Source organism: Triturus cristatus, chromosome 4_2 (genome assembly GCF_964204655.1).
Source record: "Triturus cristatus chromosome 4_2, aTriCri1.1, whole genome shotgun sequence".
Classification (NCBI taxonomy): domain Eukaryota; kingdom Metazoa; phylum Chordata; class Amphibia; order Caudata; family Salamandridae; genus Triturus; species Triturus cristatus.
Window position 1 is genome coordinate 327,074,393 of NC_140586.1, and position 13,668 is coordinate 327,088,060.

The 13,668-nt window shown below is 48.9% G+C and overlaps 1 protein-coding gene across 3 annotated transcripts in view; it reads right to left on the reverse strand.

The window, feature by feature from the left end:
• The window catches only part of PRRC2C (proline rich coiled-coil 2C), a 1,321,979-nt gene that overhangs the window by 578,289 nt on the left and 730,022 nt on the right, over positions 1–13,668 (reverse strand). For all 3 annotated transcript variants that reach the window (XM_085601696.1, XM_085601697.1, XM_085601695.1), the window contains exons 19-20: positions 13,275–13,360; positions 12,712–12,900 (exon numbers count right to left, since the gene is read on the reverse strand). In XM_085601696.1, coding sequence (XP_085457822.1) covers positions 12,712–12,900; positions 13,275–13,360 — 275 coding nt within the window. The remainder of the gene's footprint in view (positions 1–12,711; positions 12,901–13,274; positions 13,361–13,668) is intronic.

Here is a 13,668-nt window from a genome sequence, read left to right on the forward strand (position 1 = left end):
CACTAAATGATGGAACTTTAAGGAGTCCTCTGGAGGAGACGGCCTGGATGGGTATAGGTCGTCCTGAGGAATATCGGGTACATCAGGGTTATTGTAATCCTCCCACGGGTCTGGGGTCCCTGGTGGAGTGGGATCCATTGGGGCGTCCGCCGGGTAATTGTCCGGGTCCCCGTCGTCCGGATCTGGGGACGGGGCCGGAGAGTAGTGAGGTAAAGGTGGCGGAGAGGAGGGGGTGGAGGAGGTAGGGGAGGTGGTAGTGGGGAGGGCACTCTGAGGGGAGAAGTAGCAGAGTCCTTCCGTTTGGGTGGTGGAGGAGGAGCCGGAGTATCAAGGCGTCTTTTCTTGATAATTAAAGTCAATAGTCCAGTCTTTGGATCTTTGGACAGAGTCTTTTGTAGAGGGTCTGGTGTAAACAGAGCCAGTGGCGTCGAATCGTCCGTCGGCACCGGTGATTTCGGAACCGAGGACTTCGATGGTTTGTGTGCGCCATGCTTTTTTTGGGGCCTCCGGTTTTTTCGGCGTCGGAGCGTCGGTGCCGACAGATTTATGTTTGTGTTTGGTCGGCACCGAGAGTCCAGGCTTCGGCACCGGTGGCTTCGGAGTCGAGCTGGAAATTGCTTTCTTCGGTGCCAGATGCTGTTTTTCGGCACCGGGCGTCGGCTGGCTCGATCCCGAGCTGCCGTGAGACTTTGGATGCTTCAACACCGAGCCCGAAGGTGGGGTGATCGAAGCTTTGGTCTTGGTTTTGCCCAGGCCGGCAGGCGAGGGAGTAACCTGAGTCTCTTTGGTTTTGGGCGAGGGGGTGGGAGGGGGCACAGTACTCACGGCCCGCTGCACCGGTGTGATGTCCTCCACGTCGGAGTCGTCGGCCTCGGAAGCGCTGACGACGTCTTCTTCCTGCTCGGTGTGTGTTTGCCCCGAAGCTTCGGCGCCGTCTCCGAAGATGTCCGGTGGAGCTGCAGACGATGAGTGCGCCATGGTGCGTCGAGCTTTTCGATCCCGGATGGTTTTCTTCGATCGAAAAGACTTACAGGCGGGGCAGTCTCTGGCCTCGTGTTCTGGAGAGAGGCAAAGATTACACACCTGATGGAGGTCGGTGTGGGGAAATTTAGACCCACATTTTGGGCACTTTTTGAACGGAGTCCTTTCCATCGGCCGGGACCGGAGTCGAGGAGGGCCCGAAGGCCGGTGCCGATGTACGGGATGGAGAAAAGTGCCGCTTCGAGAGATGAAGATGATGAAGAAACTCGAAGAAACGAGGATTTTCCGTCGAGGCTGGAACCGTAGAAGTTCGAAGCCGGAGCACGAAGTATCACATCCGAGCCCGATGGCGGAAAAAAACAATCTGAGGATGGAGCCGAAGCCCATGCGCAGTACGGACCGAAGGAGGAGTCACCAAACTCGTGACTTCCAAAGACTGTCCAAGAAGAAAAACAAACTGCAAACATCCGGGCCCAACACCAGATGGCGATCTATGCTAAGTGTACAATCTGCAGCTCATATGCCTCGAACGAAAGGTTCAGGGTGCCCCTAAATACTAAATTTAGGGGCATTACAGGTAGGTAAAGGCCAGGGACCAATGGGTCCCTTCCCTGGGGTGGGTACACCCCCTATTCTGCCACTCTCCAGTGGGAGGGGGGCAGGAGCCTGTCCCTGGTTGGCTGCCCCCCCCCCCCCCCCCATCCTCAAGATGGCGGGGACTCTAGGTTGTGCTTCACCTTGCCTCCCCCACCTTCGGTGTAGAGGTGGGCACACCTCTCTTCCTCACTTTGTTTTTCCCGCCGGGTCTTCCGCCTAAAGTGGGGGGTAGAACCAGTGGGGACCAGTTGCTGAAAGCAGCAAATGGTCTGGAGAGGCTCACAAAGGCTGCATGCTTTTGAAGCTTCTCCTTCGTGAACCCTGCCCATCCTGGGGGAGAAGGCTTGGCACCTCGTCCCAGGATGTGCATTATTTCAGGCCCCAGAGAGCAGCAGGCTCTCGACCCAGGGGTCCAGAAACATGTCTGGTGGTGGTGGCAGCCTGCGCAGCCACTCAGTCAGGTCACTGGTAGTTGGTCGTTTTTCAGGGGGCATCTCTAAGATGCCCTCTGTGGTGCATTTTACATTAAATCCCACATTAGCATCAGTGTGGGTTAAATGCGCTGAGCTGTTTGATACCAAACTTCCCAGTCTTCAGTGTAGCCATTATGGTGCTGTGCAGTTCGTAATGTCAACCTCCCAGCACCATATACTCTTAATGGCAGCACTGCACTTACAGGGCCTGTGAGAAAGTGGCTCTGTATATACTGTTCCCTAACAGGGTGTACAGAGTCCACAGTCCCCCAGGGGCTGATAGAGGTTAAAGTTAGGTATGACCTTAATCTCTAAAGTGGTAGCTTGGTCGAGCAGTAAGGCAGTACCAGAGGACAGTGTAAAGCATTTGTTGTACACACTCAGTCAGCAAATGGTCTCACACACTCAATAACTGAACTCTAGGCCAATGATATATATATATAAAATATATGCTTGTTTTATTTTTAGAACCACAAAGGGAATACAAATATACTTACTCAGAATGAGAGGTTGAATACAAATACTTTTGCAATAAGCAATGGATTTTTGTAAATAGTCACAGTTGGTTGCAATAAACAATCCTATTTCCTAAACATGACAATGCATTGAGCTCAATGGTAAATTCAGGTTATTTGTAATAAATTACTTTTCAGATTACTTTTGGAATTCCAGGTCTGGTTCCTAGATCCAGCACTGGGGTCTTTATCAGAAACAGGTAAGTAATTACGTTTGCAGAAATTATACGATTTTAAAAGAATATTTCAAGATTGCAGAAATCAACACTTAGAAGAAATTTCACAGAAAAGCAGTCAATGGTTTCCTATGGAAGAAAAATGAGTTAAAGGTAAGTATAGTTGTGGGTACTTTTCAGAGTCAGTGCTGGGCACCAAGATCCAGCACTGGGAGCTCACCTAAGAGCAGGTGAGTAAATTAGTTTTTGGTACTCGGCTGATTTTTGGGGAATATTTTGAGTTTTGAAAAGTTCACACTTAGAAGAATTTTCAAGAAAAAGCCAGCCAATGTTACCCTATGAGGAAAATGAAGTTCGCGGTTTAAGGGTAAGTTCTCGACTGGCAGAGTTGAAGTTCTGGGCATAGACTCAGGGGTCTCCCAGTGTCAGGTAGGTACAGTCAGTTCACCCTCAGCGGTTTCAGGACGGCCGGGTGCAGAGAGAGTTAGGCCCAATGTTAGCCTATGAGGAATAGGGGGGCCTGGTTTGGTGGCTGCTGACTAGCAGGCCACGCGGCTGTGGGAGCTGGGCTCCTGGTCACTCAATCAGGGCAAGTGGGGAAGTAGGCTAGTGTAGAGATTGCACTGCCAGGGCCACTCGGGCGGCTGGGTGCAGGGTGCTTTTGAGCCGTCGGGCGCTCAATGGAAATCAATGGGAATGTTCCGGTTAGGAAAAAGGCTGCATGCTCGGGGACGAGGATGCTTCAGGTGCCACCACCACTTCGAGAGGTAAGTTGGGTAGTTGTAGGTTAGGTGGGTACCCCGGGATTGGGCACAGGGGGCCGCAGGGCTCCGCGTGCAGGGGTGCCTTTTGGTGTCGGGAAATCTTACCCTCTGATGATCGCGGTTGGGGGGGGGGGGCACCTTGTTCCGAGGCTGCAGGCTTCTTCCGGAATGTCGAGGGGGGGTCCTTGGGTGCCTGACTCGGGGTCACAGTCGCCGTGGGGTCGTCCTCAGGGTCTTTGTCCACTCCGGCACTGGCCAGGCTTGGCTGGTGCAGTGTGCGCTGGGTTCGCGTTTCCGGGCTGCTGCCAGGGGTTAGAAATAGGTTTCTGAGTAGAGCCTCTACTCATGGGAGTCCCAGGGGCATAGAGCCAAAAGGTAGCCAGGTCCTCCGGGGTTTGGTGAGGTTGCTGGCCACGGGAGATGCCGCGCTGGTGCAGGTCCGGGAGTCGACAGGCCGGTAGGGCTGGGGCCAAAGCAGTTGGTGTCTTCTTCCCTTTTTAGCAGCTGCAGGGCAGGTCTTTGTTCTTCTTGCTCTTCTTGTAGTTTTTCGAATATGGAATCTGGGGAAGGAAGGTTCAGGGTGCCCCTAAATACTAGATTTAGGGGCGTTATAGGTAGGTGAAGGTCAGAGACCAATGGGTCCTTGTCCTGGGGTGGGTACACCCCCTATCCTGCCCCACTCCTGTGGGAGGGGGGCAGTAGCCTAATTCTGATAGGGTAGGGCCTCCCATCTTCAAGATGGCGAGAGCCCGGAGATGTGCTTCACCTCGCCTCCCCCACCTGAGGGGTGGGGTGGGCAGGCTGGCACATCCCCTGTCCTTGTATGGGGTTTCCGCCAAGCTTCCTGCCAGAGTGGGGGGTTGCAGTGGCCTGGGGAAACTCCTAGAGGCGGCAGGCCTTTGAAGCTTCCCTTTGCTCATTCTGGGGGAGGAGATTTATCACCTCACCCAGGATGTGCATTGTTGCAGGCCCAGGAGAGCAGGAGCTCTCCCGCCCAGGGGTCCAGCAACATGTCTGCTGTGTGGCAGCCTAGGCAGCCTCAGAGCAGACGTGGATTGTAGGTTAGGTTTAAGGGGGCATCTCTAAGATGCCCTCTGGGGTGCTTGGCACATTAAATCTCACACTGGCATCAGTGTGGGTTTAATGTGCTGAGAAGTTTGATACCAAACTTCCCAGTCTTTAGTGTTGCCATTATGGTGCTGTGGAGCTCGTGTTTGACGAGCTCTCAGCACCATGTACTCTTAAATGGCAGCAGCGTAGTAATAACAGTGAAGAAATCCATGTGTGTTGTATCTAAATAAGATAGACTGGAACAGATACAGGTAGCCTGGGAGGCGGGTGGGCGTGTGTAGATCTGCAGCTCTACATGCCAAGAACAGATGCATACTGGTAAGTAGCATATTCCGTTCGAGGCATATGAGCTGCAGATTACACACTTTTGCATAGACTATATAGCAGTTCCCAACCTTAGCGGCGACCACCGGTATCCATTGCAGTTGTTTGAAATAGTGTTTTTAGTACAGCCTGGCCCACACTAGCTTGTTGCTTGGTTTGCACATCTACACAGTAGTGTTTAGTGAAAGTGTGCGGTGTTGACCATGTAGCTGCTTTGCAGATATCATCTAATGGGATGTTCCCTAGAAAAGCCATAGAAGCCCCTATCTTTCGTGTAGAATGGGCTTTAGGGGGAACGGATAGCGTTTGTTTTGCTTTGTGGTAGCAAATCTGGATGCATTTTACAATCCACCTAGCTATCCCTGATTTTGAGATGGGGTTGCCATTGTGTGGTGGAGAGAAAGACAAACAGTTGTTTGGTCTTTCTGAAAGGTTGTGTTCTTTGGATATAGTAAAGTAAGGCTCGTTTGACATCGAGCGTGTGTAGAGCCCTTTCTGCAACAGTTTGAGGTTGCGAAAAAATACAGGTAATTCTACAGATTGGCTTAGGTGAAACGGGGAAATGACTTTAGGTAGGAATTTTGGGTAGGTACGGAGAACAACCTTGTTCTGGTGCATTTGAAGAAAAGGGTCTTGTATGGTAAGTGCTTGTATCTCACTGACCCTTCTAAGGGAAGTGATGGCTACAAGAAAAGCTGTTTTCCGTGTGAGAAATTGCTGTTCACATTTATGCAAAGGTTCAAAGGGTGGCCCCAATAGCCTTGTGAGAACGGTATTTGAGTTAAACACAGGTGAGGGTGGTACTCTGGGGGGAATTATTCTTTTTAGGCCTTCCATGAAGGCTTTAATGGCAGGTACTCTGAAAAGTGATAGGTGCTGCCTGTTTTGTAGGTAAGCTGCAATTGCTGCGAGGTGTAGCCGAATGGAGGTATATGCTAGATTACACTTTTGTAGGTGGAGTAAGTAGCATATGATGTGTTGTATAGACACGTCTTGAGGATAGATTGTGTTGTTATGGCAATAAACAACAAATCTTTTCCACTTGGCAGCGTAGCAGGCTCTAGTGGTATGGCGTCTAGCTTCTCTGATGACGTTCATACAGTCAGGGGGAAGGTTTAGGTATCCGAATTCTAGGATTTCAGGACCAGATCGCAAGGTTGAGCTGAACTGGGTCCGACTGTCTGATCTCTCCATGGTTCTGGGTTAGGAGGCATGGTGAGAGGTGTAGCTTTTGGTGTGGTACTACCAAGAGTTCCAGCAGCGTGGTGTACCACGGTTGTCTGGCCCATGTTGGAGGTACTAGGATCAGCGTGAGGTAATGCTGTTGCAGCTTTGGCACCACTAATGGAATTAGTGGTCGAGGTGGAAAAGCGTATGCAAATTTGCCTAACCAGTTCATCCATATCGCATCGCCTTTGGACAATGGGTGTGGGTATCTGGCGGCGAAGCTCGGGCATTTTTTGTTTCCGTGGGTGGCGAATAGGTCTATTTGTGGATGCCCCATGTTTGAAAGAACGGGTGAAGAACCTGCGGGTGAAGTTCTCACTCGTGGATCTGCTGCGTCTGTCTACTGAGCAGATCTGCCATGGTGTTCTGGACTCCTGGGACATGTTGGGCTAGGAGAAAGATTGTGTGGAATTGCCCATCTCCATATGCTCTGTGCTAGTTGAGAGAGCTGTGGAGAGTGTGTGCCGCCTTGTTTTTGAATGTAATACATGGCCGTCATGTTGTCTGTGCGAATGAGGACTGCCTTGCCTAAAATTTGTGCCTGAAAGGATTTTAGGGCTAGAGAGATGGCTAGTAACTCCAGATAGTTGATGTGGGGTAAGGAATATGCTACTTACCAGTATGCACCTGTTCTTGGCATGTAGAGCTGCAGAGCCACACACTTAGGATAAGATCGCCATCTGGTGTTGGGCTTGGATGCTTGCAGGTTGCTGTCTTCGGAAGAAGTCTTTGGTCACGAGATAAGTGACTCCTCCCTTGGACGACAGTGTGCATGGGCATCCACTCCATCCTCAGATTGTTTTTCGCCATGATGGGAAACGATGGAGTTTGTAAGAATAAAGAAAGGATGTCCATGTGTAATGTCTAAGTAAGACTATGCTGGAACAGATACAGGTCCCGGGGAGGTGGGGGGGCGTTTGTGGCTCTGCAGCTCTACATGCCAAGAACAGATGCATACTGGTAAGTAGCATATTCCGTTCGAGGCATATGAGCTGCAGATCACACACTTAGGATAGATTATACAGCAGTATCTCCCCTAGCGGTGGTCACCTGTATCAGTTGCAGCAGTTTGGAATAAAGTTTTAAGGACAGCCTGACCCACAGAAGCTTGTTGTTTTGCTTGCACGTCAACACAGTAATGTTTAGTGAAGGTGTGTGTTGTAGACCATGTGGCTGCCTTACAAATATCTTCTAAGGGAATGTTTCCTAAGAATGCCATGGAAGCCCCTATTTTGCGTGTGGAATGCGCTCTAGGGAGAACTGCTAGTGTGCGTTTAGCCTTGTGGTAGCATATTTGGATACATTTAACTATCCACCTGGCTATCCCGGATTTGGAAATGGGGTTGCCTTTGTGTGGTGGAGAGAAAGCAACAAACAATTTTTTGGTTTTGCGGAAAGATTTGGTTCTGTCAATGTTATAAAGCAGGGCTCTTTTAACGTCTAAGGTATGAAGAGCTCGTTCATCTACCGAGTCCGGATTTGGGAAGAACACTGGTAGCTCGACTGATTTGTTAAGATGGAACGGAGAAATGACTTTTGGCAGGAATTTAGGATTTGTTCTAAGAACCACTTTGTTACAGTGTAGTTGTAGGAATGGTTCTTGTATGGTTAAAGCCTGGATTTCACTTACCATTCAAAGGGATGTGATAGCAATAAGGAAAGCTACATTCCATGTAAGGAATTGTAGTTCGCATTTATGCAGAGGTTCAAATGGGGGACCCATGAGCCTAGTGAGAACAATATTTAGATTCCACACTGGAGAGGGTGGTGATCTGGGAGGAATAATCCTTTTAAGACCTTCCATGAAGGCTTTGATTGCAGGCACTCTAAATAGTGACAAGTGTTGTCGATTTATTAAGTAAGCAGCTAATGCTGCTAAGTGGAGACGTATGGATGAGTACGCTAAATTACATCTTTGCAAGTGTAGTAAGTAGCAAATGATGTTTTGGATGGATGCATCTAGTGGGCGTATATCGTTGTTAGTGCAGTAAATGGCAAATCTTGTCCATTTTGCAGCGTAACAGGCTCTAGTGGTAGGTCGTCTGGCCTCTTTTATAATATTCATGCTGTCTGGAGGTAGGTTGAGATTACCGAATTCTAGGACTTCAGGAACCAGATCGCTAGGTTCAGTTGCTGTGGATCTGGGTGTCTGATTTCTCCATGGTTCTGGGTTAATAACGACGGGGAGAGGTGCAGTTTTTGGTGTGGAACTAGAGCGAGTTCCAGCAGTGTTGTGAACCAGGGCTGGCGTGCCCATGTGGGAGCTACTAGTATCAGTTTGAGAGACTGTTGCCTGAGCTTGCGTACCACGAATGGATTGAGTGGGAGAGGCGGAAAAGCGTACGCAAATCTGCCTGACCAGTTCATCCATATCGCATTGCCCTTCGATTGTGGGTGGGGAAGGTTGGGCATTTTGCGTTTGTGTGTGGCGAACAGGTCTATGTCCGGTTGGCCCCATTTTTTGAAGAATGGGAGTAGGACTTGTGGGTGTAACTCCCATTCGTGAATCTGTTGGGTCTGTCGACTCAACAAGTCGGCAATCTGATTGTGAACTCCGGGAAGGTGTTCTGCTAGCAGATATATGTTCTGGGGAATGGCCAATCTCCAAATGTTCTGTGCGAGCTGGGACAGCTGGAGAGAATGTGTGCCACCTTGTTTCTGTATGTAATACATGGCTGTCATGTTGTCCGTCCGGATAAGGACAGTCTTGTTTTGTAGATGTAATTGGAATGATTTTAGTGCTAGGGATACTGCCAGTAGTTCCAGGTAATTGATATGGAGCATCTTTTGTTGAGTGGTCCTGAGTGGTGTGTCCTAGGAGATGGGCTCCCCATCCTGTGAGAGATGCGTCGGTTGTCAGCACTATTTGTGGAAGAGGCTCGAAGAACGGCCGCCCTTTGGACAGGTTTATGGTGTTCCACCATTTTAGGGAGCGATGTGAGCGGCTGTCCACCAACACCAGATCCGTAAGTTGTCCGTGAGCCTGGTTCCACTGACGTGCTAGACATTCTTGCAAGGGACGCATTTGAAGTCTTGCATAAGGCACAATGAAGATGCACGACGCCATCATGCCTATGAGTTGCATGAACACTCTCGCTGGAAGAGAGTGGTGGGGTTGAAATTTGGAAATGAGAGCTTGCATATTGGTGATCCTGGCTGGGCTGGAATAAGCAAGGGCCTTGGAGGTATTTATGATGGCTCCCAGATATTGGTGAATGTGGGAGGGTTGTAGTGGAGATTTGGGATAGTTGATCGTGAATCTCAAGTTGTGTAAGATTTGAATAGTTTGGTGAGTGTGTAGGACGCATTTGTTGAATGAATTAGCTTTTATGAGCCAATCGTCCAGATATGGGAAGACATGAATTTGTTGTCTCCTGAGATGCGCTGCTACTACTGCTAGCCATTTGGTGAATACTCTTGGCGCAGTTGTCACTCCGAATGGAAGGACTGTAAACTGATAGTGCCGTCCGTCTACCAGGAATCTTAGATACTTCCTGTGCGCAGGATGCATGGGAATGTGAAAATAGGCATCCTTGAGATCTAATGTGGCAAGGAAATCGTCTTGTTGTAATAGTGGGATCACTTGTTGAAGAGTGATCATATGAAAATGATCTGAGTTTATGTACCGATTTAGGAGTCTGAGGTCGAGTATTGGTCGTAACGTCTCGTCCTTCTTGGGGATTAGGAAGTACAGTGAGTAAACCCCTGTACCTTGATGTTGTAAGGGAACAGGTTCTATTGCGTGTTTTTGAAGCAATGAGAGAACCTCTTGTTTGAGGAGCGTAAGATGGTCTGGTGACATGGAACGCTGTTTGGGTGGTATGTGTGGGGGGTAGTGGTGAGTTCCAGGCAGTAACCATACTGGATAATTTGTCTTACCCACTTGTCTGTTGTGATGGAATTCCAGACAGGTAGGAACTGTTTGAGTCTTCCCCCGACTGGAGTGGAATGGTCTGGGGGGAGTGGAGGAAAGTCACTGTGTTGTGGCGGGGGAGGTACGAATGTTGGTATTGCCTCAACCTCGTCCCTTGGTGTTGTTTCCTCTATATCCTCCTCTAAAATATCCTCCATTGGGGGATGTTTGTGTAGAGATTTTGAATGTGGAGGAGGTGTCTGCTCCCATAGTTTTGGAGGCTCCTCTGTAGAAGGAGAGTCGAAAGGAGCCACGTGGTTGTGGGGAATGTAACGCTCCCATGGACTTAGCAGTCTCAGTGTCTTTTTTCATCTTTTCAAGTTCCGTGTCTACTGCTGGTCCAAACAGTTGCTCTTGGTTAAATGGTTGGCCAAGTATGGTACTTTGTACTTCTGGCTTAAAGCCTGAAATACGTAGCCATGCATGGCGTCTAAGGAGTATACTTGTATTTATTGCCCGAGAGGCAGTATCTGCTGCGTCAAGTGCACATTTAATTGAGGCATTTGATATAAGTTTTCCCTCTTGTACAAGGTTATTTGCCTGGGACTTGTATTGGTCTGGTAGGTGTTGTATCAGCTCTACCAACTGATCATAGTGAGCCCTATCATAGCGTGCTAATAGGGCTTGTGTGTTGGCATACGCCAATGGTTAGCTGCTTGTGCTGCTACTCTTTTGCCCGAGTCTTCTAATAGTTTGGATTCCTTGTCGGGAGGTGGTGTATCTCCTGAGGTTTGGGAGTTAGCACGTTTGCTTGCATTGGAAACGACCAAAGAATCCAGAGGGAGCTGTCCTTTGATGTAAGAAGGATCTTCTGGGGCGGGTCTATATTTTTTCTCAATTCTAGGGTAAAGTACCCTGGCCCGTACAGGGTCTTTAAAAACTTCTGTGGCGTGTTTTAAGACCCCTTTAATCATTGGTAAATTTTGAAAGGATTTCTGAGACTGTTCAAAAGTGTCTAAGAGGAAGTCTTCCTCGGGTGCATCTGAGTGCATGGTGACGCCATGGTAAAGTGCTGCTCTATGTACTAGTTGTCCAAACCCCAGGTGGTCATCAGGAGGTGAGGGTTTGGAGGGATATGTAGTAGGGTCAGGCATATCTGGTAGAAGGTATGCCCAGTCATCCAATGGTACGATGTCTGGATCTGTGAAGGGATCATTAGGATCATTAAGATCATCCGGATTACCCCCTCCCCCTAGGTCATCATCATCATCCTGAGGTGGTGGTGTATGTGAAGGAGATGGTAAAGGTAATGGTATTGTAGGCAGAGGGGGGGGGTGGGTAGGAGGTCGTACAGGGGAGGAAGGAGGAATAGGTGACGTTGCCGAGTCCTTCTTCTTTATAGGAACTGGGGAAGGTGTTGTGTCCAGTTTCCTTTTCTTACATAGCACAGCAGTGACATGTCCAGTTTTTGGATTAATATAGATCCTTTTCTGGGTGGGATCTGGGTGGAAAAGTTCTTGGTCTTCCGGAACAGACTTTGGCGCTGATTTTTTCGGTTCTGATCGAGGTGTTGGGTGATCGGTAGAGTCTTTGGCTTTAGGAGGTGTAGTATAGTCCTTAGCCAGTTGTTTCGGTGCCGATGAGGGTTTCGGTGCCGATGAAGGTTTCGGTGCCGAAATGGAGTCTTTAAGCTTGGGAGCTTTCGGTGCCGGTTTGTCTATGGGCCTCGATGTTTTCGGTGCCAAAGGCGCCAGTGTCGAGCGGGCTTTTGTCTTCGGTGCCGAAAGTGGCGGGGGTACAATGATATGTGGTTTGCTCGGGCCCGAGCCTCCGGAAGGCTTGTTTCTCTTCGGAGCCGAGCCCGGAGGCGGGGCTTCTGAAGGTTGTTTTCGGTCTCGACTGGAGCCAGCTGGCGAAGTCTTGACCAATGCCTTTTTTGGAGGGGTTGGGGTAGGGGCATTGGTACTCACGCGTTGCCCCGGAGTAATGGGGTCGTCTGCTTCTGATATAATTTGAAATTCCTCGGAATCTTCTTCCGGGACATCGGCACCCTCATCAAAGATGTCTTCTGGTTCCGGGGCCGGTCTGTGTGCCATGATATGGCGTCAAGCTCTTCGATCCCGAATGGTCTTTTTGGATCAAAAAACGGCGCAGGCTGGACAGCTGGACTCGCCGTGTTCCGGTGACAGGCACAGGTCACAGACCTTGTGATGGTCACTGTGGGGGAATTTTGCTCCACATTGGGGGCATTTTTTAAATGGCGTCCTTACCATGATCCGTAGGCCTCACGGCGCGGGATAGGTCCAATCGCCCGCGTCGACGTCCGGAACCGGCCCGATGAATTAGATGTCGAGTGAAGGTGTCTCGGTGTAGTTGGTAAAAAGTTTTTTGCTTCGAAAGGTTGTGTTAGAATTTTTCTACCGGAGTGGAAAAGTTACATCCGAACCCAATGGCGGAAAAAAACAATCTGAGGATGGAGTGGATGCCCATGCGCACCATCGTCCAAGGGAGGAGTCACCTATCTCGTGACCAAAGACTTCTTCCGAAGACAACAACAACCTGCAAGCATCCGAGCCCAACACCAGATGGCGATCTTATCCTAAGTGTGTGATCTGCAGCTCATATGCCCCGAACAGTACATTTTGCTCTTAAGTGCAACTCACCAATGGACATATTGCCTTGATTCCATGTATAGGAAGAGAAGGATGGCTGAAGAACGTTTGCAGTTACCTTTTGTGCTTTGATGGGTCCAGCTCGAGGCTGTTTTTGCCGCTGCTCTTTAGGTTCTGCCAGGGTCTCTGTTGGTTTCTCAGAGGACGACAGTATAACTTCCTCATCCATGCCGCTGCAAGCAGGGGCTCCGAATTGGATTGTGTCAATTCCCAGATCAAGTACACTCTCTTGACCATTGCCTGTGCCCTAGAATGGTTGTTAAAGATTATTGAAGATTTATACAGAACAAAAGTCAGTGCTCATCAAGATCAGTACACAGCCTAGAAAAGAAAGGCACACCACTGGCTAGCCCTGTGTGTACATAACACACATGTAAATACATTAAAAGATACGTGTTCATGGGCAAATGCTCAGGTTACATGTGAACAAGGCTATGGAGCAAGATCTAATGTAAATAATTACTGCACATTTTCTATTAGGTAAAACAGATTCTGTAAATGTGCCAAAATATATATTTGACTGCACACCACATTAAATACTGAGCACCAAGTGAGTAATGTCTCTAATACAATGGAATGACCATGTGCTACAGTAAGGTGTTATTCTGATGGAGTATTTACCTCTGATGCACCAGATGGCACAAAAGCTGCGAGGGGCTTATTCCAGGCTCCGGCAGCAGGGGGTTGAGGTAGGCTGACTGGTGCCACTAGGAACCAAAGGAGACAGAGGCATTCAGAACTGGTGATTACACAGGGTAAGTTAGAAAAATAAAATATTAATACCATTTCGAAAGGCTTGTCAAAGAAGGCATGTATTCACAGGAAAATAATTATTTTACAAAAAAATAACAGGAAAAGAAAGCATAAACATTCTCTGCAGGCAACACAGGTCACCAATGAAGAGGAGATACAGCAGATCACCGTAAGAAAATAGTTACATACTTATTCATAATTATCATTTTGTTTGAGTGGGTACTCAAAAGGGAAGTGTCAAGAGACTATGTGGAATCAAAAT